General features: G+C 42.9%; 1 protein-coding gene across 2 annotated transcripts in view; it reads left to right on the top strand.

The window, feature by feature from the left end:
* LOC306927224 (ral guanine nucleotide dissociation stimulator-like 1) overlaps positions 1–25000 on the top strand; it is a 74636-nt gene that overhangs the window by 14909 nt on the left and 34727 nt on the right. For both annotated transcript variants that reach the window (XM_079506924.1, XM_079506925.1), the window contains one exon: positions 11318–11717. In XM_079506924.1, the coding sequence (XP_079363050.1) occupies positions 11318–11717 (400 nt within the window). The remainder of the gene's footprint in view (positions 1–11317; positions 11718–25000) is intronic.

The raw sequence follows: 25000 nt of genomic DNA, 5'->3' as shown, positions 1-25000 counted from the left end.
GCTATATCCACAGACAGGCTGTTAAAGTCTTTCAACAAGGTAGGAGGCAAAAAGTCTGGCAATTAAAGTATTGTGCTGTCTCTGCCATAATTGGTAGCCGCCACATTTACATGCCATGATATTTGTGAGTGTAACCTTAACTGTACGTGTGTGTGTGTGTGTGTGTGTGTGTGTGTGTGTGTGTGTGTGTGTGTGTGTGTGTGTGTGTGGGGGGGGGGGGGGGGGGAGTGTGGGGGTGTGTGTGTGTGTGTGTGAGTGAGTGACGGACAGACAGACAGATTGTGTATATTGACCCTGCCTTGGGGGATCCTGAGGGAATGGAGACCATGCGCCTACATGTGCATGTTTTCTGAGCTGTGAGAGCTTTGCTCTAGCAGCTGTGTAAACTGGTGCGGCCCACACTATGGCTGTGTCAGCAGCACTAGAGAGAGCAGGAGAGAGAGAGAGAGGTGAGGAAGGGTGGGGAAAAGGGGCTACAAAGAAAAGAGGAAGATGGGAGTGCAAAAGCCCAAGTTCATACGGTGTTGTTGTCACGTGCAGATCTACAAACGGGCTCTGTAGATCTGTAGACGGGGGAGTGACACCATCGTATTTTCGATCAATTTCACACCCCATGAAGCCGTGAATTCAGGGAGATTTCTAAGCCAATGATTTGATGACAGGCGGAGACTCAAATGCAGGTAAATTGAGTCTCCTACCAGGCGGAGACTCAAATGCAGGTAAATTGAGTCTCCTACCAGGCGGAGACTCAAATGCAGGTAAATTGAGTCTCCTACCAGGCGGAGACTCAAATGCAGGTAAATTGAGTCTCCTACCAGGCGGAGACTCAAATGCAGGTAAATTGAGTCTCCTACCAGGCGGAGACTCAAATGCAGGTAATTTGAGTCTCCTACCAGGCGGAGACTCAAATGCAGGTAAATTGAGTCTCCTACCAGGCGGAGACTCAAATGCAGGTAAATTGAGTCTCCTACCAGGCGGAGACTCTGCCGCTCATCAAATTATTGGCTCAGGAATGCGACGAAATGATGATAGAAAATAAGTAATTTTCTGGGTGAACGACTCTGAGTGCTAAAACATGGAGCCTCTGTACCTACTGTAGGGTGCTGATTCGATTTATATTGTGATTCTTAAGTATATTGCGAATCGATTCGATATTGTGATTTATTGCGATATTTCTCCCAAGTTACTTTTCTTTTATTATACTAGAACATTTTAAAACAATTCTAAACAGAGACCACCAAGGTTCAATCATACACTTCAATGCGATCAGTCAGTCTTTCTGACATGAAAAGATAAATAAATAAATGCATAAATAGAAATAGATTTTGAACTTCGCGATTCGATTTTAACATCATGGCATTAATAATAGTGATAAATCCCTGAATCGATTTTTTTTTGTCCTCCTTTAGAGTGAATATAAGAAAAGTAGAGAAACGGTAACACAGTGTTGATAATAACTAATAAGTCCACGCCTCATGAATTTGATAAAGTTCTGCTACTCTGATTGCTTCCTTCCTATACCCATTATTGTTCAAGAACCACTGCTCTAGATCGTCCTGGGGCAGAGGAGTGTTGATTTCGTCAACTACCTTTTTTCACTGACAAAAACTAAATAGAAACAAAACAAAATTTTAGCTATGACTAAAAGTATGACTTGACTATTATATTATATTGACAATTTCGTCAACAAATTAAAAGTAGACAAATGTTAGGGAGTGACTAGTGGAGAAGAGATCCAGTAGAACAAAAAAAAACATTTTATGTTCGGTTGCAAGAGTAAAATAAAGTGTAAAATCTACAATGCCATCAAGGCCTGCCAAAATACAATTTAGTCTGCAAAATCAAATGTCAACTAAAATTTGGTCAACTAAAATCTTACGATATTCAGTCGACTAAAACATTTCACTAATGACTCAAATGTGACTAAAACTAAATGAAATTGTACTCAAAAGACTATGACTAAATCAAAATTAGCTGTCCAAATCAACACTGGATGTTGGCATGCATGGGCCATAGGATCCCATACTGTTGAGTTGAACTGGAAGTGGGTGAGGCGAGAGAGCAGGAGGGAACAACAGAGAGAGGAAACGCTGAAGGGAGGGGGAGAGGAGGGGAGGGGGCTGGGGGGGGGGGGGGGAGAGGAAGGGACAGGGGGGACAGTTCAGGGGAAGTCCATGACAAGACATGGCATTCTGTTTACTCACTCTTCCTTCCTACGCTGTTGCTCATTCATTCCTAGCGACACACACACACACACACATGCGTGCGCGCACACACACACGCACACATTCATATTCAGACAGAGCTATTGCTCAACATGGTTGAACTTTGTTTCTTTTCTTTTCAATTCATACAGCAGGGGTTTGATTTTTCTGGTCTGGTGACCATGACAGGAAGTAAAGTACAAAAGTATTGGCTTCAAAATGTATTTAATTCTTTCTTTCCCATGTCTGTATATACGTACCCCGACGCTAGGTGGCGTCATATCCCAGGTCCGTATATATACATACCCCAACATACTCCGTCTATAGACGAATTCAGAAACGGGTCTCATGGTTGCAGCTTACGTATTTCCTGTAGGCGGAGCCGACATAGCTGCGGGGTAAACCCGCACCTCTTCTACTAAGGTGAATGGTAGAGTACTTTAAATGCTTAGTATGAGTTATAAAGTACAGCAGCCTTGTGTTCATAAAACAGAAAGATTGGGTATTGGGTAAGACTGACGTTATGTATCTTTCAGGACCTTTCACTGCTTCGTCTCAACCATTACTCTATGGCTCTGGCCTCAGCCACCATGGTGGATATTTTGACTTTTTTTTTGTTGGAATGTTGCCACTACTGTTGGAGCAGCCATAAACTACACAGGTTCATCCCGTCTGGGCATCTTTGTAATGTTAGTGTTAGTAAAAAGCAGGTGAAAGAGTAACGTTTGAGGCAGACTAACATCAGTCACTCTACAGTTCACTGTAGTGGAAGAGGTGCGGGTTTACCCCGCAGTTATGTCAGCTCCGCCTACAGGAAATACGTAAGCTGTGACCATGAGACCCGTTTCTGAATTCGTCTATATAATGGTTGAGGCCTACGGAAGCTTTTAACATCTTCCTATGGCAATGCCCCACCGTTCCAACTAAAAGGAGGATTTTCAAACCTCCATAAGTCGGACTCCAGGACCGCTGTCCTTGGTGGATCTTCTGCCATCCACATTTTGGATTTAATATGTGCCTTTGGCTTTGTACCGTGACGCTGCCCCATGTAAAAGCTTCTGACGAAAGGTAAACAGTGCTTGTTTCAATGTGAGTGTAACATATGAGCGAGTGTGTGTGTAGCGTGTGTGTGTGTGTGTGTTTGTGTGTGTGTGTGTGTGTGTGTGTGTGTGTGTGAGTATTTGACATACTCAAGTAAAGTACAAATACCTCAAAATTAGGGATGTCCCGATCACATTTTTTTGCGTCATTTGCTTTTGAGACATACCGATACCGATCTGTCCCGATCCGATTTTTTATATAACACTTATGCCAATCACAATAGCAAATATCCTAATGTATGTCACTCTAGTCACATGTATAGTCATTTTGCCTTTCAATTATTGAAAGGCAAAATGTGACTATACTTTTCATTGGGTTTTTTTTTCTTTCTATGAAAGCATGGAATCATAGCAAAAATAATCATTTATTGACATTAGGGCTTGTCCTGACAACTAATAAATCCTTCCGGACAAGTGCATTACACTTTTACTTGTCCGTTGGACAAGTGACTCTTGGTTTCACTTTTTTGTGACACTCCTAGCAGCCAACAATATTGCGTGACATTATTGTCTGGCTTTCCTAATAATCACCTTTCCAATATTGTCTGTATTTTTGTTTCAGGAAAACTGGACCTTATGTTATTCTGTGGCTTGTTTATTCACTTTCAAAGGGAAAAACTACCCAACATTCATTATTTATTTTAAACGGCTACTAATTGCGACCATAGGTCGCATTTACTATGAAAACCTGCATTTCCCGTCAGTCAGTCAGTGCCACACCACGTCACACCACGTCATGAAAGGGACCAGTTCTGACATTCCATATGTTGATCTGACCTCATCAAACCCTGTACACTCAAGACACGCTCCATATATGGCCAGTAGGCCTACAGGATTCATTCCATATGTTGATCTCACTGCAGTCTGTTTTTTAGATATTATAACGTCAATATGAGCAGTTGAGACGAATAACCAATTTATTCTGTCTGAACCCTCCCCGAAAAGGCCTTTTTGTCCTGACCACTTATATTATCCATGACTCAATTCTAGCCACTGTCTCTGATTGTCTTTAATGCTTTGAAAAGTTCAAAGCAACCACTTCAATATAGAAAGTTGAAGTAGAAAGTAGACAAAAGTACAGAGATGGCCATGGAAATAGTAACAACAATACGCTTGACTATTAAAGTAATTAGTTACAAATTGCTTCATCTACGCCTTCCCTCTCAGATTGTACAAAGGGTTGAGGAAACCACGACATGCTTCTTTTAAAACCAGAAGGAAAACAATTAGCATAAACACAACAGTTTTTACAAAATGTCATTGCTTATACATCTTTCGTTGAGATTTACATTACACAATTAAAAATCCGATCTTGTCTCCCCGATTCCGATCTTTTGAAAATCATGTGATCGGAGCCGATTTCCGATCACCCGATCTGATCGGGACAACCCTACTCAAAATTGTACTACAGTACTTAAGTAAATGTACTTAAGTTACTTTCCACCACTGAGTACTACACATAGTAGTTACAATACAATGTAGTCATTTAGCAATCGCTCTTCTCCAGAGCAACGTACAAACAGGTTATTGTGAGAGAGATGGTTAGAAAACAACTCGTTACATAGTTCTGTAAAGAATGGAAAGCAGTGATACAGGGCTGTTAGATCTTGGCGTTTGAGAGGTCAAGGGTCGCTTCCTTGAGGAGTGGCTGGCTGACCTGAAGGCAGAACGGGACGCAACATGAGGTTATAGACGTGCTGATGACCATCTACTGACCTAGTGGTAATAGATGGTCTGGAAGATTGAGGAGGGGGTCTACCCCTCGCAGTGGGAGGCGTTGTGTGCTTGTGGTTTGGATATTTTAACAATATGTACAGTATCTGTGGAACAGAGTCAAACAAAATGTAATGCCTCAATTTCAAAGTGTTTGTCAAGGTCTGTGTGTGTGTGTGTGTGTGGGGGGGGGGTCCAGTTTAAATATGATTATTTTGGGCGGGGTGGTCGGTCTGGTGGATGGAACCAGCTTCAGCAGAGTGGGATGGGGCGACTGGTGGGGGGGTTAAAGGATAAGGTGCAAATAGCATCTTGGGTTAGAGGCAGAGGTCAGAGTGGAGCACTAGGAAGAGGACTTAGTGGTGGAAGAAGAGAGGGAGAAGATAGAGAGAAGTGAATAAAAGTAATCAGATTGGCCCCGTTTCTGCACCACTTCGTTTTCAGCTGCCCTGATACGTGTTCGCTAAGCTCTGATGGTTTCAGATAGACATGGGGCTGGCAGACACAGGCGTGCGTGCCGGCTCGGTGGAGAGGGAGTACACAGTGATGGTTCAGAGACAGAAAGACAGACTAAATAGTGGAGAGAAAGGAGGTTGCGGAGTCAGTCGATATATAGGGAGGGGGAAGGAATCAGGGGAGGGAGGAGAGAAGGTCGAAAACAAGAGAGGAGAGGGCCGAAGACAAGAGAGGAGGAGGCGTGACCGTTTGAGAGGTCAGCCAGCTTTGAGTGGAGAGAGAGATGGAGAAGGTTAAAAAGTGCTTTTCAGAGACATGAAAGGGAGTATACAGAGAGGTTTAGAGGGAAAGCAGGCCTTTGGGGGAACACTGGGTACAATAATACATTATCAGCTCTGTGAGTAGGAGGAGAGGCAGATAAGGAGAGGTTGAAGAAGAGAAAGTAACATGAAAATAAAATACTTTAGTCTTTGAAGTCACCCAGTCTAGAATGGAAGTGGTGGCATCTTCCAGGAAGGAGACGATGAGAGTACGCAGCTCTCCAGGAATGTGTTTACAGTCAAGAAGGTTTTACTCAAAGTTATTTAATAGTAGGGCGAAGCCTGTTGGGAATGCAATCCCCCTTTTGTTAATGCCAGTGGTTCTCAAAGTGGCCCAGGGGTCCTTGGGAGGGTTTCAGGGGGTCCCTGTTGAAATGATTGGTAACTCTGAGAGTGTGAAAATGGAACCAAATTTACCTGTAAGGGTCCGTTTGGTTCCATTTGTTTACTGTCAGAGTTATGGGGGGGTCCACGGCCTAATGCATAGTAAACTGGGGGTCCTTGGAATGTTTTGAGAACCACTGGTTTATGCAATATTTGTTGTGCACGTTGTCAGAGCACTTATAGCCATTATGATAGTACCATTAAAATATGACATAGTACCATTCAATACGACATCAGTGCTATGATGTCATATTGATAATGGGACACAGACACAGAGATGCAGAGGTTTTATGATTTTCTTTTGGTTCTGGACAAACTGCTGGTCTGACCAAATTCCAAGTTTGAAGTCGGTCAGTCAGAAGGTGCTCGAGCTATGCACGAGAGAGTCGCACACAAACACGTGCACACACACACACACACACACAGATTCCGTGCATTTTTAAATGGAAAACATCAAGGAAGGTTGTCAAAAAGAAACACATAAAGCATTCTTGTATGAGGAGAGTTGCTTGCAAGATGCAACAATGTGAATGGCCTAACCCATGGAAATATTGCTTTTAATTTTGTAATTATGGTGCTTTCCAGAAAGATATTCAAGAGTAACTATAAGTAACTTTTGATTAATAACTGTAATTCAGTTGACACATTTTGTTATTGTCTTCACCAGGCCGAAGGCATGGGGAGAGAGTATGTTTTGCACTCCGTCCGTCCGTCCATCCGTGTGTGCGTGCATGCATGCATACATATCTGTTATAATATGTTTTCATTATTTATCAACCCCTGGTTGCAATGCAGGTTTGATTCACAGTGGAAACAGGTCTCATACAGTGGTGTTGATGAAGTTGCCAAACCTCTTGTCTCAAGACCCAAAAGAGAAATTAGATGTAAATTTGCCCAGGACCCAGATGTGGTGAAAATAGCAGATCTACAAGCTGGCGTGAAGCGACAGCACTGTGAGCTTGTCCATCTTCCTTTTTCACTACTTCTTAAATGTTGTTTCATGATGGCTAAAAGCTAACAACACAGTGGTAATTATGTACTGATGCAAGGTACAAGCTCACACAATTACAGATATGTGTGTGCCTGCGTACGTGGGTGCGTAAGTGTGTGCATGTGCGTGCCTGCGTGCGGACGGACGGTGTGTGTGCTTGCGTCCGTGCGTGTGCGTGCTTGCGTGTGTGTGTGAGGACCGGATGCTGCTGTGGTGTGTTCAGTTTTTCCAGTGGCTGTTTATTTACCTAAAATAACAGGATGTCAGGTATGAGTCCATACTGTAGCTTACACCACAGTGTCCACACACTCTGTGCCATATTAACTGTTGTGTGTGTGTGTGTGTGTGTGTGTGTGTGTGTGTGTGTGTGTGTGTGTGTGTGTGTGTGTGTGTGTGTGTGTGTGTGTGTGTGTGTGTGTGTGTGTGTGTGTGTGTGTGTGTGTGTGTGTGTGTGTGTGTGTGTGTGTGTGTGTGTGTGTGTGTGTGAGAGTTAGAGTGAAAACCAGTCATGTGTAAAATGAAAGAGGATTATCTGGGACAAGGCACCGTGTGTGTGTGTGTGTGTGTGTGTGTTGGTGTTCCTGACACACAGGGCAGTTTGGGTACAAAATGTTGGACATCAAATCAGTTGATTGTTGCCCCCAATTAGGCACACACAGTATCTATCAGGGTCAAGGTTAATCAGATAGGCTTATCATCACTTGATCAGTTATGGTTGGTTATGAAATGAACGTAAGTCAATGCACACACACGTAAAATTATGTCACACACGCACGCACACACACACACACACACGTAAAATTATGTCTCTGGCACTGTTACACATTGGTTCTAGTTTGACCTTTGCCTCCAGTCACTGAGGTGATGATCATCACACTGATGGTTAACAGACAGTTAGAATCACTAAGCTGTGTGTGTGTGTGGGCGCGTGTGTGCGTGCGTGCGTGCGTGCGTGCGTGTGTGCGTGCAACCCTACAGGCTTCTTCCATCCAAACCCAGTGGATTCATGTTTAACCCATGAGTCATGACTAGCCTCAAAATACACTGTCAAACCCCTCCATTGAACCTCACACTGTAAAATCCTTCGTTTTAATGTAAGGATCTATTTGGTTTCATTTGTATAGGCTACACTTTCAGAGCTACAACACAGGAGTTACATCATAAATCGCGCTGAGAGGCTTTTATTGTGCATAAGGGATAAGGGTCCATTTTGTACATTTAATGCTCAGAACCTTACTGTGTACCTTCCCAGAAACAAATCTCTAGAGATGTATGGACAAAATGTTGCTAAAGTACGACAAGGACATGAGCCAAAATAGCAAGGACCATATCGTCTCTGTCGGGTGTTAACCTCATATGTCCAAAGCAGTTACTTTTCAGGATTCAAATAAAAAAAATAAAAAAGCAAAGCTCAAAATGTGCCGCTTCACACGGTGCTTAAAGCTTCTGGATCTGCTACTTTTCTTTTCAAAATCTTTTTATTTCCTTTTTATAACAGTATGGGTGGTCACAGGTTCATAGAAAAAATAAAAATAAAATATCAGATTTTAGTATCAGTGACTGAGGTAAACAAACGTACTGTATAAATCACAGAGATCGTGGGCAGACATAATGAAAAGACTGTTAGTGCAAAACATGCCCCTTCAAGATAAAAGAAAAACATTTTCTCCCCTTCTAGTCCCAATTTAGTATAGCCAATTCCCAATTCCCCAGCCTCTCTACAAGTACTCCATCTCTGCTAACCCCCACAATCAGTCATTGGGAGGGTGAAGAAAGCCTCGGGTCTCCTCCGATACCCGGGCCATCAAGCCAACATCTTCTTTACACCCGACAGTGAAAGGTCTCACTAGGGGGGCGTAACGCATGTGGAGGTACACGCTATCCCCCCCACCTCCTCCCTCCCCTGAACAGGCGCCCTGACCGCTTGTGGGGATCATCAATGCAGCGACAAAGATGAGCCCTCCCCATTCAGCTTCCCACCCGCGAACACGGCCAATTGTGTTCGTTGGAGCGCCCGGCCAAGCCGTATGCACCATGAAGGCTAAGCTCCATGGTGGTGGGCAGGAACTTTAACCTGCACCACCCGGACGCTGGATCTGCTACTTTTGATGCTTTTGTGTGACGCTGTACTAGTAGTAGGGCATTAAAAACACAAAAAGTCTGTCACAGAACAATGTCCGTTATCATCATACTATAATTCACTCAATGTCTGAGTGTCTGAGTGAGTGTCTGTCTGAAACACTGTCGTAGTTCCTCACTGCCTGCACCAATCGCTCCGACTTTTCACACAGGCATTGACAATAATATTACGGAGGTCTTAACGAAGCCCTTTTTTCACTTTAACAAATTATTGATTAATAATTCATGTATTAATTAGTGCATTAAACTTTACCCATCACAGGGATGGGTAAATTACACTTACTGTACATGGGAAAATGCAAAAACTCACACCAGTATTTTTCTCTCAGAAACCGTCTGAGCTACAGTCACAACACTTGGAGGGGAGGTTCATAATAATTATTAAAATTAATGTAATGAATAATTAGTTGGTCTCATGGTGGCACTATAACAGCCCACTTTACATTTCGCCTTATAACTCTTGAACCATATGTCTTACAATCAAAATGAACATTTCCGTCAGGATAGACTTTCCGCCATTTTGACTTTTCTTCAAAACACACTTTTTGCTCTTTCACCTACAGCTTTTGTGCAGATCTCACAAAAAACGGTACACATGATCTCTGGACCTATCCGATTAAAACGGCACAGGCAGAATTTCCATTGTCCGTATCGTTCGGCTGAAATCGGCGTCCAAACTTAGTGGGAGGGGCCTGTTTTACAAAAAAAGACACAAATCACCAACGGCATGGCCAATCCACCCCACATTTCACTCACATGCCGAGGGTGGTTTAATCAACGCAGAGCCCAAAGCAATTCCATTTTCATCCATATTTCTAAATGTTTGTTGCAAAAACATGCTTTTTGGGGGATAAATCCCCTACAAATTACTTACACATGATCACAGGGGTGACGTGACATTGTAATTGGCTAGCTAAAACAGTGGGAGAGTCCTACATTTCCCAAGGTGTCTGTGCCATCGAGCCAACCACACTTGCCCAGTGCCTCACAATTGCACCTTTCCTGTACTATATTTGCGGGTCCATGTGTTTGGTTATACATACCCAACAGTCCTGCAGTCATGAGTCTGAGACCCTACCCAAAACCCTAACCGCACGCTGACGACACGGTGATATTTAACCCGCCACGGGTTAGTTTTCATCCGTAGCACATGTCGGGAGCCACGGGTGATTTTAAACCCGCAGCATACTGTAGGTTACTTTTCGGGAGTGACTGTGTTGTCGGACTCATGACTGTAGGACTGTTGGTATGTCTAATCAATGTATGCACCCCATGGGCAAGTGTCTCTGACACCAGACTGATTACACCTCCAAATATATACATCAATAATAGGATCTATTACATCGCTGTACCCACTCTGTACATCATTTGGTGTTCATATATTTGAATGGGTAAGGACCTAGTCCTTGATAATTCTTAGTACCAAACTTCCAAAACATCCTCCTGCTTGCCTCAGCTTTCCTGTCACTTTCCTTCCCCCAACCTCTTCCACACTCTGTCCACTGAATGGTGTTCCTAGTAATATGGGGGCCGGGCCTCAATTTTCCAAACCCCTCCTCCTATTGGCAGAGACGAATGGACGGAGTGTGGGTGAGAAAGAAAAAGAGAGAGAGACAATAGACTTTAATCACTCTCGTGGTTAAGAGCAACCGGCCGGCCAGGAGCCACTCATAACGGAGTCACCAAGAGAGGAAGGCAGAAAAGAAAAGAAAAGGGAAGAGAGAAAGCCTGTGGTCTGACTGTGGATTAGACTGAGTCAGAGGAAGGAACAGGATAGTTTGAAAGCAGAGCCAGATTTGAGTGCAGAGCTCGCATTAATCACCAGCAGACAGACACCTCTGAACTGACTGAGCACAAGTCCAGTCCTCTACTAGTGCTGACTGACAGAGAGAAGAACTGGACCCATCAATCACAGCTGACAGTCAAAGACGTCTGGAGTGAACGTGGTGGTGATACCGACTAGCCTTTTCTCCTTCTTATTCTTTTTTTTCTCCAACTCCCAACTAATAGATCCTTCTCTCCAATCCTGGAATTCGAGAACAGACAAAAAATCAACCAAGAAGAAGGAACAATTAAAGTAACCAAATACATCAGACGAGAGCATTGTGGACAAGAAGAACTTCAACAACAACAACCACCAGAGGAACCCCCGACCACCACTCAGACTCCATCCACACTGCGCTCCAGGCTAGAGTATGCCCTGTCAGCCATGCCACCCCTATTGCTGACCCAAGCGGCCAGTATGATCTCCCAGTACAGCCCCCTGGGAAGCCTGCTGCCCTGGCACACGTCGTCAGGGTCCCATCACCACTGTCCCGACCTGGACAGCACCCTGCTGGAGGGGGAGGGAGGAGGGGTGTCCCTGCAGAGGTACCAGCTCCGCTCCCCGGAGAGCAGCCCCCGACACTGGGTCAGTACCGTGTGTGTGTGTGTGTGTGTGTGTGTGTGTGTGTGTGTGTGTGTGTGTGTGTGTGTGTGTGTGTGTGTGTGTGTGTGTGTGTGTGTGTGTGTGTGTGTGTGTGTGTGTGTGTGTGTGTGTGTGTGTGTGTGTGTGTGTGTGTGTGTGTGTGTGTGTGTGTGTGTGTGTGTGTGTGTGTGTGTGTGTGTTCAGCCTGTATTTATGTGGCTTTTTATGTGTCATTATACGTGCGTTATATTATATTACGTATCGTCACTGTTGGGCAGAAACCTCTTATCTCCATACATATTTTAACTTTGTATGGGTTGTTTTGTGAATAATAATGCCCTATTTAATCATACTACAGTGTCACTCAAAAACCGCAAGTAGTATTTTTGCTGTTTTTGAATTTGAATCCTGAAAAGTAACAGTTTAGGACATATGAGGTTTCCACCTGACAGAGACGATATGCTGAGTACATGAGAAAAAAGAGGTTGCGCATCAGCAATGGTTTTCAGTGGAGTGTCAAACCCAAATCCAATATACATCCAAAAATATGAATTTTAAAAAAATTCCAAAAAGGTAGCACATCCAAAAATTAAACAAACGGCGGACAAGTACTCACATTTCCATTTCTTTATTGGCACACACCAAAAAGGAACGCTTACGCGTTTCGGCTATGCAGCCTTCATCAGAGCGTATGCCGTTTGTTTAATTTTTGGATGTGCTACCTTTTTGGATTTTTTTTTAAATTCCTATTTTTTGAGATATGCTGAGTACAGTTAGTATGTTGGTTTTTCACATTTGAGAAAATGCACAGTCAAAAGGATTTCCTCTTCTTAGAATTTGAAGCTCAATATCTTAAAACTGATTGAATCTTATGATTTCCAAGGTCTTCATACAAACTACTGTACAGTACACTGTATACAGTATTTGGATTTATAGTATAATGTATGAGTATGTGATGTACAGATGTTCTGTCTGTTTATGTGACAGGATAAAGGACTGTGTGTGTGCACGCTATACTGCGAACACATGCGCGTGCGTGTATTTGTTTGTTCACATTTTGAACATCAAACAAATTAATTGTTAGGATAAAGTGTGTATAATTATTGCATTTGATTGTGGATTCATACGGAAGATAGGTAAGTTTGCCAAAACTATATGTGTACCTGTACTACCTGTCCATGTGTGCGTGTACAACTGTGCATGTGCATGTGTCTGTGCGTGCAAGCGAGTGTGTGTGTGCGTGTTGGTGAATACACCTGCTTGTACAAATCCTTGGCTTTTTGTTGCTGTGGAAGCAGAGGTATCTTCAGTTCAAGTTCAAGTCTGATAGATGTTGTGTCCCTCTCGTTTCTGTCTCCAGCAACTGTCTCGCAGACTTAATGTTTTCAAGTGCAATTCTGTCGAAAAGGTTTTGAGAATTCCTGACAGACAGATTCACACGAGGGAGGTCAGGCTCGCTCTGTATAGCGAGAAGATGTTTGTGTAATGTTGAATAACACAGAAAGGTCACAGCTGTTCTAAACAGCAGCAGACATGCAGTGTGAGATTCAGATAATAGGGCAAAACAACGTGGCTTGCTGGGCAATGTTTGTTATACATCCAAGGTCTGTTTAGTGATTGTGGAGACACAGAGTCACAGACACAGAGAGAGAGGTTTTGTAACCGTCTCTAAGGAAGGACCGTCTCAGGACCCGCAAAATTTGATGTATTTGTCTGTGGACCTGTGGATTTTGTACCAGGGAGCCTCAGAAGCAAAGATTTGAGTAAAACATGTTTGCACAAATGTTTCATATTTTTGAATAGCCAAAGTATAAACTATGGTGTGTGCGGGTTGTCCATGCTCATTCCTCAGGGAGCAACACGATAGAGATAGACAGAGAGACAAATAGAGAATGTGTGACGGAGTCACAAAGTAAAGATTTAGTCATTGTGTGTGTGTGTGTGTGTGTGTGTGTGTGTGTGTGTGTGCGTGCGCGCGCGCGCTGTGGCTGTTCTAGAGTCAGCACTGTCCAGGCTGATGGGTCACATAAAGAGCTGACCGCAAGTGACACTCACTCATCCGGCATCTGAGCAGTCAACACTTTTTACAGCGCTCTGCATCAAAGTCCATGTAATGTAATGTAACCCGCTGAATGGAGTTCGTTCAGATTTTTGATGACTCAAGTGGTGCAGCACACAAAGTGCCTGGCAGATACAATATGTTATAGAACTAATACTATTATCGGCTTTTATATTTGACAACAATCTGCAAACTGTACCATAACAAAACTTTGGTCTCACACCTGTTGCATTGAACAGGTAATTTGATGCGTCAGACGTTATGGCCATTTACTATTCTCTGCCTCTCGTTATGATTATTGACGTGACATCGTAGTTCACCCATCTTTTTACTGATCATTACATCACTGCTTTTTAGGCACCAGCAGAGATTTTAGCCCATGGCTATGGGAATGTGAAACACTTTGACGTGGGTTTGCGTTGGGCTTGCTGGCCGTGTTCTGACAAAGAGCTAAGAATGAGTGTTCAGGGTTTAAGAGTAAATTTAGGTATATACGGTATACAAAGACATTGTGCATTTCACAAAATGCAACTTCATTTGGCCATAACTGAAAAGACCCTGTTGTCAATGATTATTCAAACTACCCTTCAGTGCTCGCCGGAAATTAAATCCATGTGACAAGACAGTGAAGCGTTGACCTATTATGACACACTGCTGTTCACATTCACTGGAACCGCCTGCCACGTACTGATGTGTGTGTGTGTGTGTGTGTGTGTGTGTGTGTGTGTGTGTGTGTGTGTGTGTGTGTGTGTGTGTGTGTGTGTGTGTGTGTGTGTGTGTGTGTGTGTGTGTGTGTGTGTGTGTGTGTGTGTGTGTGTGTGTGTGTGTGTGTTTGTGTGTGTGTGTGTCAGACATGTTAGTGTGGCTGCTGTGAACTCTTAATCTTGCTGACTGGTCAGTGAGTTCGGGGAACAGGCATCGCTAACTGCTTCTCAAGTATCCACTGCTGTCAAAGTTTCAGCTTGAAGAGATTATACAGAGTTTAATGTATCAGTATCATATAAACACACAGGGTTAGTAGAGTGGGATCCAGGGACCCCCAGGGTGGGGTTCCAGGGGATCCCCATTCCCCAACAAAAATGTGTTACCTTGGTTATTTTTGAACATTTAAAAAAACAAATCTTGAAAGTGTTTGAACACAATTCTGAAATTCTTAACACAAATCTTCTCTTCTGGTTGTCCCTGGCGCAAAACATTTTCATATGGGGGGTCCCTGGCCAAATACTGTATTTATAAATTTGGCACGATTGCTACAGTTCGGCACAATATGGCGATAAAATGTTTCTGATGTTTGTGTGAGTTCAGCTCACGTGCACCTCCGTGCAGTGTGTTTACACTGTGGGTGAGAGTGGAGTGGAACAAAACATTCGGTCCAGTACATGAGTTGTATACTCATGTTCTGTAATAAGAACTGTCTATCTAGTAGTAGTGGTCTATATTTGAGCCCTTTGATTGGTCCTCCTCTCATCCTATCTGACATCCTGGCTGACTGCTGCATGTTCCATGCTCACATGCAGGCCTGTTTCCGTCCATTGTTCCAGTGGATAAGGAGGCAGCTAGGAGGGCAGCTTGTGCAGCATACACCACACCACACCACACCACACCACTCTCAAACGTTTTTGTGCCAAAGACCCCCAGATTGATATATATATTTGGCCATGGACCCCTATCTGAAAATATGTTGTGCTAACTAAGAGAAGATAGTGTTTAAAAATAATCTTTTCAAACACCTTGCAGCGCGGCACAAAGTGACCCACTGCAAGCTTGTATATCTGCTATTTTTTAATAGCCAACATATAAATGGATAAAATGATTGTGACGCTGTATTATCCATTTTGCTAGGGACCCTGGAACCCCCCCAAGGAAGGACCCCTGGGGGTCTCCGGACCACACTTTGAGAACCATTACTGTACATCGCACCACACACGTGCACACTAAACCAACCATACACACTTTTGTATAAGCACACACAACACACACAGTCATGCACGTTCTCTCTCTCACACACACACACACTGACGCACGCACGCACACACACACACACACACACACACACACTGACATACTGTTGAACTGTTTTATCCGAACTTTTAAACCTACAAGCTATATAAATAGGGTGAATGTTAGATTTATCCAGCTATTTTGTTTAATCCCCTGAACCCTATAGCATTGCTATTCTAAGGGAACATTAGCCTAAAATAAAATTGTGAGTGAGGTTGTGGATCGGGTATTTTCAGCAAAGAGATTTGGGGCTATATCTTGCACCACCCCTTAACCCTTATCCCTAAACTAATTTTAAAAAACCTTTTAAAATAGTTGAAATAGCCGATCTACAAGTTCCCAATGTTTCGATGGAGATTGGCTAGTTGAACTATTTTAAAAGGTTTTTTAAAATAGTAAAACATGGCAAATTAGTTTCGGGATAAGGGTGGCGCAAGATGGAGCCCTTGGTGTAGAGGGAAACCAAGTACAGAGTCGACTACAGCCCACTATGTATTAGTTTACTAAAGGATTTAAAACCGGGAAAGCATCTGTGTCATTTGAGATTTTTGCGTTGGCTATTCCAAAGTAGCAGCTGTACAAGCTTGCGGTGCAACATTTTTGAAAATAATCTTGAAAGCGAGAGAATTACTGATTTAGAAGGCATTCGTAGAATCGGCCTCAGGTCTTAAAGGAGAATTCCATGCTAGAAGGCTTTCTTACCTTTATTTGTAGTTGTTACGTCCTCACCAAAGAGGTCCAGGTGTTATTTTGTGCAAAACCTCCTTATTGGCTATTTCCCCTACCATAAGCCCTAAATGAATTGAATTGAATGGGGCTATGGGGTGTTGTGCTAATTCGCTTATTTCCATCGCTCAAAATTATTATTATTTTGTATATATCATCTCTTCATAATGTAAATAATATCCCAAGCGGCACACTTTACTACTTATTTCGATGGAAATAAGCGAATTAGCATAACACCCCAAAGCCCCATTCAATTCTCATTCAATGCAATGCAATTCATTGAGGGCTTATGGTAGGGGAAATAGCCAATACGGAGTTTTTGCACAAAAGAACACCTGGACCTCTTTGGTGGGGACGTAACAACTACAAAGAAAGGTAAGAAAGCATTCTAGCATGGAATTCTCCTTTAATGGGTTAAGTGGTTAAAGCCTGTTTGGCAGAGAGTTAGAAATGCCTTCACTAAAATTAATTACATGCAACAAACAAATGGAATGACACCTGAGGTACAGTAAACCTTTACTGTAAATGACATGGTGTCACAAAGACCTGCCTTGGTTTGCCTGTAGCTATTATATCGTTACAACCAACAACCACCCAATACAAAACTATTCCAACCATTCCTCAAGAACAGCAATTGTGTAACGTTGCTTCACATTCCACTTAGTAAGTTCATTCAGTGTGTTGGACTGAGTGGACTGGGGGAGACTCAGCCTGACTTCATGGCTAGTCCTGTCACAATTATTACTCTCTGTCTCTCTCTGTCTCCCTCTGTCTCTCTCTCTCTCTCTATCTCTCTCTCTCTCTCTATGTGTACTGTAGCGGCGTATGTCTCGGTCTTGCCTACTTTGAGCAAGTTATGAAACCAGGTGGGTCATAAAACCAGTGATTGGGGCTGATTACAGGTGTTTAATAACCCTGATGCATGGTCATGATCCTAATTGTCAGGTTCACAGTTCAGCCACACACACACACACACACAAACATCCAATCCACAGATATTGATACATTCCATACATTCATCCACACAATTAACATGCCGACAAGATATGATAAGGGAGCAGGCTGTGGAGTTTGATCACTGACAAGCTGCAGTGGAGGGTGTGATTGGACCCCCCACCCTGACAAGCTGTTTGGAATTGTAGGAGTCGAGGCTGTAATTGTGTAGAAGGTTGACTCTGTTCCACAGATAAATATTGTGAAAATAGCCAATCTACAAGCTCACAACGCCTTGTAATTAAGGCTCAATTACAAGGCGTTACAATTGCATTGTGAGCTTGTATCAGCAATTTTCACCATTTTTGCCTCCTAGGTAATATTTGACAATTTGTCTAATGTTTGACCATTGTTTGTATTATAGTATACCGGTAGTTTGTTTCTTACTTTTGATGTAGTAATAGCCTTATAATTAGTTTATTTTATTTATTTGTTTCATTTTAGAGTTATTACAAACTTGGAAATGGGCAGATACCCTGAATACGCTTTTACTGTTTGTTGGTTTGTTTACTGTTGAGTGAGAAAACAATGTTGCACTCTAAGCTACTGGGGACCCCCCTGGGGGTCCGACATCAAGAATTGTACTGTGCAGGAATATGGGGGTAAAGAAGGTTATGGCCAGGAATTAACCCTGTTAAAAAGAGAGAAGTGCGCACACAGGCTCAGCTCCACGGTGTTTTATTTGTATCTACTGGATGTGCGCAACCGGAACCCACTTGTTTTAAACAGGAATGAACCCTGTCAGTCACATGGGCCTCTTATATGTGTCACTCAGAGTTACAGTATAGAGTCCCTTCCTTGGAGACGTGTGTCACCACGTCACTCAGGTCACTGACATAACTACAGCTGTATTGCTGTAGGCCTGTAGGGCATTGGGTTGTAACTTCAACACTGAGCTTCAGATTCTAAAAATGTCTTCTACATCCTGACAGTTTTCTGAAAAAGCTATGTTTCTATGTCAGTCGTTCTTCGATTTTTTTTTAAATAGCAGACCTACAAGCTCGTAGCGCGCCACTCGGTGGCGCGCTATGAGCTTGTAGATCAGCTATTTTTCAATAGCTAAAGCATAACATAATGCTAACACCAAAAGGGGTTCCCGCCCAAAATGGGTTAATGACATGGAGACACTTTGATACTTTGTTCTTCTCTTCATTGATCGAACAATGTGACGTGATCTCTGTCGGGTGGAAAGGAAACCTCATATGTCCATACTGTATGTCAAACAGGACTCAAATTCAAAAAATAGCAAAAGTAGCAGAATGATCTATAAGCTCAAAAGGTGTTTCGAGCTTGTAGATTTGCTACTTTTGATGCTTGTGTGTGACACTGTAGTATGATCAAGTAGGGCATTGATTTAAGAAAAAACACAACAAGTTAAAATATGGAGATCAGATAAGAGGTTTCTGCCCGACAGCAACAATATAATAAGGCAGATCAATTCTCTAGTAAAGGGGATACTCATCTGTCACTCATCTGTCTGTCTCTCTCTGCCTCACGCACGAACATGCGTGCACACACACACACACACACACACACATCACACACACACACACACACACACACACACACACTCTCTCTCTCTCTCTCTCGCCAGGCTTTTCTGATAACCACCTGGTCAATTCAATACAAATGTGTCACTGAAAAAAAAATGCAGAAGTTGCGATTGAACAGGCATGCAGGAGTCAGACATAACAAAACAGACATTTGGTTGATGCGCTTGGTTTCCAAGGAAAAAGACGGGGAGCTTATTCAGCACTCCTCCTTCCTCTTTCCTCTCCTTTGGACAGAGAAGTTCACGTTTCAAGGAAGGGTCACCCTCGGTGACTTCTCAGTGTTTCCATTCTTAAGAGTTTTGGTTTTGTGTCTCATGACCTGACACATCAGCAACTATGATGAAGTGATCCATTCAGCCTTATGCTGAGGTGTGCACGACTTACACTGACTACACAATGGAGGTTGTTTGCCATGTTTCGTTTCATGCGCTCATACTGGCGTCAGCATTTTGTCTTTTTTTTCTTTTTCTTTTTTATTGGTTTTACAATAAAGCATACAAAATACACATGACTTACACAAAAGAAAAATACAAGAAAAAAACTAACAAAAGGCCTGGGCCATGGCTCAATGGTCCAGGCACCTTGGCTGGTAATCCAGTCTGGCAGTGTGCCGCGGGTTCGACTCCCGATCCCGACGGCCCTTACTGCATGTCTTCCCCCCATTTCCTGTCAGCCTACTGTCTGTCCCTCCATAAAAAAATATAAAATAAAGGCAAAAGCCACAAAAAAACACAGCTAGCAGTAAAAAAAAAAAAGAGAGAAAAAAAGCCCAATGGATAACACCCCTCCACATTCTGTTGTTGACAATAGTGATTATATCTGTAATGTATTACCAATTACAAATTGTTAATGCAACCATCCTTTAATATACAAATAAAAGTAGTCCCATATTTCATGGAACTTTCTTTGACATTGTTCCTCCTGGCAATTGAGTTGGTGTCAGCATTGATCAACGATATAAGACATCAACATTTGGGGTCCGGGGACCCCCAGTGGTTTGTTAATACAGCATTTGTTAATACAGACATTTAATTTAATAGCAGTTAATTTGTTAATACAGCATCACAATCATTTAACCACTTTATCCATATATTATTTGTTGGTTAATGAAAAAATAGCAGATATAGGCTACAACTGATATTTTTAGAATAATAATTAAAAAAACACTATCTTGAAAGTATTGGGAAATGTTGAATCATCTTGAATGGAACTGGTACACAATATTTTCAGATGGGCATCAAATATATACTTAATTAATTTGGGGGTGACCTTGACCAAAAAGGTTTGAAAACCACTGATATAAGAAACATGAATGAATAAATCATGTGTTTCTGTGGATGGAAAAGTGGTTAGCAGCACTCTCCTCCACCTTCTCAGATGTCTATCTTTCTGAGTGAAAAGAAAAAAGAAAAATACAAAGGGCTTTTAAAATAAGAAATCATTGGGGCATAGCAGCCAATAGCAGGCTTACAACAGGAGGTCTGTCAAAAGTACCGGTAGTTATCTTAGGGTGCACCAGTCAGAACATACAGCTACAGCGCTGCAGAACTGATATCACAAGAATACACAGTTGGGGCCCGGGGGGCGTGTATTTGATGTGATTTCCACCCGTCCCTGCTGTGCGTCCTTCTGCTCTGTTAACATCATTCATACACCAGACACATTATCCTCATCAAAGTCCACTTTCTTTTATTCCGTGTCATTCAGCAGACCTTCTAACATGGTGTTGTTTACACACTTGGGTGAGCCCTATGGCATATTATCAGGCGGCCACGGGCATCGTATTGTGATCTGTGGCCCAATTAGGTCACATAATAGGAATGGTGTGAAGAGTCGTTATTATTGGGGGTCCCAGTGTTCAGCACAACACCGCCACAGGAAATGCTTTACTCAACTGGGGCAGAAACTCATCACACCATATGGGGGTGGGTGGATGATAGTGGGTTGTGTGTGTGTGTGTGTGTGTGTGTGTGTGTGTGTGTGTGTGTGTGTGTGTGTGTGTGTGTGTGTGTGTGTGTGTGTGTGTGTGTGTGTGTGTGTGTGTGTGTGTGTGTGTGTGTGTGTGTGTGTGTGTGTGTGTGTGTGTGTGTGTGTGTGTGTGTGTGTGTGTGTGTGCGTGCGTGTGCGCGCAATGCATGGGAGGGGGGTCGCATCGACAGAAGGCAGAATGCAATATGTGCGGCACGCTTCCTCGATTCGGTTTGGCTTGGATGGATGTGCAGCTGTGTGTGTGTGTGTGTGTGTGTGTGTGTGTGTGTGTGTGTGTGTGTGTGTGTGTGTGACAGGTTGCTCTGGTCCGCCATCAGCAGCCTGTGGCATGTCAAGGATATTGATATGCCTTTGGTCACGGACCCCCAGAAAAGAAGATTCATGTAAAAAAAATACATTGTCTATTGTCTAAAATAAGTTGTCTATTCAAAAATAGCAGATGTATAAAGCTCACAGAGCGGCATGCAGTGGCACAATGTGAGCTTGTAGATCTGCTATTTTTGAATAGCCTACATATAAAAGATCACGTGGTTAGAACGATTGTAACGCTACATTTTATTATTTATTGGAATACAGTAACAGTACCTTCTTCTGAGGGCATCATTTAATGTCACTGGTTCTCCTTTAGCTGCTTTTGCTGGGGACCCCCTGGAGGACCCTCAGGGACCTCTGGGGGTCCCCGGACCCCACTTTGAGAACCACTGCGCTAACTAACCCCTCTAATATCCCTTTGAACACACACACACACTCTATTCCCGCTCAGGCAGGGCATGCAATGTAAGCCAGGACCCATGACTAGGATCAAGCTGTCATTGTGCGTGCGTGCATGCGTGTGTGCATGCGTGTGTTATTGTGCACGTGTCCTTGTCAAACATTAGTGTGTAAATCTTGCTTGGCGGTCACTTGGTGTTGTAGCAGAGGACACTTGTTATTATGGTTTATGTTTGTCAGCATTTTACTAACTCAGGGGTCAAAGGTCAAACCATGACAAACCACTACAAAGAGGTCGTCGCTGTTGGGCAGAAACCTCCTAACTCCATATCCTAACTTTTTGTGTTTTTTCGTAAATGAATGCGTTACTTGATCATACTACAGCGTCACACAAAAGCGTCAAAAGTAGCAGATTTGCACGCTCGAAGCGCGGTGATAAGTGACGCGTTTTGGGCTTGTAGATCTGCTACTTTTGTTGATTTATTTTATTTGAATCCTGAAAAGTAACAGTTTTGGACATTTTCCCAACAGATATGAAACTAATGAACCATAAATGATTGCGTTTTAGTTTTTTACAAAACTGTGGAATATCCTAATGAATCATTGCTTGATTAACTGGATCATGCATTCGTGTGTCTGCTCTTTACACTGTAACAAAGTTATGATGACCATGCTGGTACTTTCGGCAGAACTCATTCTAATCGTTTTATTAGTCGTAGTGTGTCCTGTTTTTATCACTTGTGGTTTCAGTATACCTACACTGTTTGTATGCTTTACAACAGTGGTTCTCAAACCTTTTCAAAATGATGTGTATCTATAATGTATTTTTATTGAGGCTCTGAGATTTCACAACTGTTCAATCACAATTCACTGTATATAGAACCACATTTTTCTTTTTTCAACATAACATAGGAAAACAACAAGAACCACAATACAGACATTACAATGCACAGACAAAAAACAAACAAACACAAAAAAAAAAAGACAAAACGAGTACACCACAGTCTTGACATGATTACATTACAGGTCACCAGAGTCTTTGTTATTCACTACCGTTCAATAAGGTACATTGAAGCACAGTCTAGAAGGGTCCACTGTATCTAAGACTGGTTCCCATACCTTTGTGAGGAACCACAGTCATTACCTCCTTGTACCAATCATCCAGTGTAGGAACGTCTCTATGAATCCAAAGCTTGAGTATAGTCTTCCTCGCTATGTATAAGAGTATTCCAACCAATTTGGCGTTGTGTCTGGTCCTTGCACTGGATACCTTAGCTGCTAGTACACACTGGAGAGGTGACAAGTTCAAATTATACCCAAGCAAGGTGTCCAGCTCATTCTTCACCTCATTCCAAAACACCTGTAACTTAGTACATTTCCAAAGCATATGTGCATATGTACCAACTTCTGTGTCACATTTATTACAGTTAGGAGAGCTGAGACCAAGCTTGCTTCTCAGTAGAGGTGTATAATGGAGTCTGTGTAAATTTTTGAATTGTCTTTCTCTATCATTATTGCAACTCAAAATAGTAAGTGTATTTCCTATAATTGTTGTCCAAGTATTGTCTTCTATCTGACATTCCAAGTCAATCTGAAAATGATGTGTATCTGAATGGGTTTTGTCTTTTGATGGCTGGTGGCATTCCACAATTTGGTGGCATAATAGTAGTTGATCTCCATGTTTGTGCCGAATCTGGGGGGAATGAGATCAAGAACTGTATACAATCATGAATACATAAAAGAAGTACACGTTACACACAGTGATAACATTTATGTTATGATTACTAAACTGCCGCTGATGTGTACGCGTTTCCCTGCAAGAGACTCAAAGTTCTTGGTGAGCTGTCTTAACTGTTTTACCACCAGCTCCGTGGTAAAACTGTCGCATTTGTGACAGTTTACAGTACCTACCCAGCCAAGGAACAGATGGTCCCAATCTCACTCACACACACACGCACGGGCGCACGGACACAGGGGGCTGTAGACAGCCAGCCAGGCCAGTCCAGACCAGCCCAGGAGAGACTTAAGCAGGGCTTAGAGCTGGGGGGTCATGGAAGGGGCCCAGCAGAGGGTGTGTGTGTGTGTGTGTGTGTGTGTGTGTGTGTGTGTGTGTGTGTGTGTGTGTGTGTGTGTGTGTGTGTGTGTGTGTGTGTGTGTGTGTGTGTGTGTGTGTGTGTGTGTGTGTGTGTGTGTGTGTGTGTGTGTGTGTGTGTGTGTGTGTGTGTGTGTGTGTGTGTGTGTGTGTGTGTGTGTGTGTGTGTGTGTGTGTGTGTGTGTGTGTGTGTGTGTGTGTGTGTGTGTGGGTACCTACTACCATAACAGGTCTAAATACGGGAACGGCTGAAATGACCGTCTTAGCAACCAGAAAGCCATCCGACTCACCATAATTCTGCAGTGGATTATCCTTGTTTTGTCAAGGTTCAGACCAAATGACCCAATATGACTTGTTTATAAGAGTTGATCTGGTACGGTCAGAAACTGGATAATTTTATTCCCCCCCAATAATTTCCCCTAATCCCCACATATGCGGGTAGCTACAATGCAAAGAGTTAAACTGCTAATTTAAATTATTTTAAGTTTATACAATAAGTCTGAAGCTGCGGAAATGTCCAAATGTTGTGTAAACCAATAAATGTTTTACTTTGGACCATGATCCAGTGTGACTTTTTTAGGATTCTGACCTCTGTCCGGCACCTGGAACGTCAGGGACTGCTGGGTGTGCGTGTGCCTTATTGTTTGTTTCCAAGCTTATACAGTAAAGCTTAATTTCCTCAGTTAAAGTGCATGTTGGTTCTTTGTGAAGAGTTGTTGGTCAGTCATAGTGTAGGAGTGTTGGAGGAGGGGTCTCTCTGTGAAGAGTGTGGGCTGGAGGTTACTGGCAGCACCGGTGATGTCATCCTTCTAGTGTATGAAGGAGAGAGAGAGGGAGAGCGAGAACATTGAGCAGTGCAGGAACACAATACATCAGAGACATGACATGAGAGAATAGAAGAGGGGCGGCAGGAGGGGGGGGAGAGAGAGAGAGAGAGAGAGATCCTTAATGTGGCTGTGTGAACAATAGACCTACCAGACCAAAGAACAGAGAGAAGCTGAGAGAGAGAAAGAAAGAGAGAGCGAGAGAGAAAGAGACAGTCAGACACACACGAACGCGCGCACACACACACACACACACACACACACACACACACACACACACACACACACACAGTGAGAGTGAGCTAAATTGCGCAGCTGTGTATGTTTGCATCTGTATA

Source organism: Electrona antarctica (assembly GCF_951216825.1).
Source record: "Electrona antarctica genome assembly, chromosome: 7".
Taxonomy (NCBI): Eukaryota; Metazoa; Chordata; class Actinopteri; order Myctophiformes; family Myctophidae; genus Electrona; species Electrona antarctica.
Note: the sequence above shows the minus strand (reverse complement) of the source record. Positions and strands in the feature narration are given on the sequence as shown.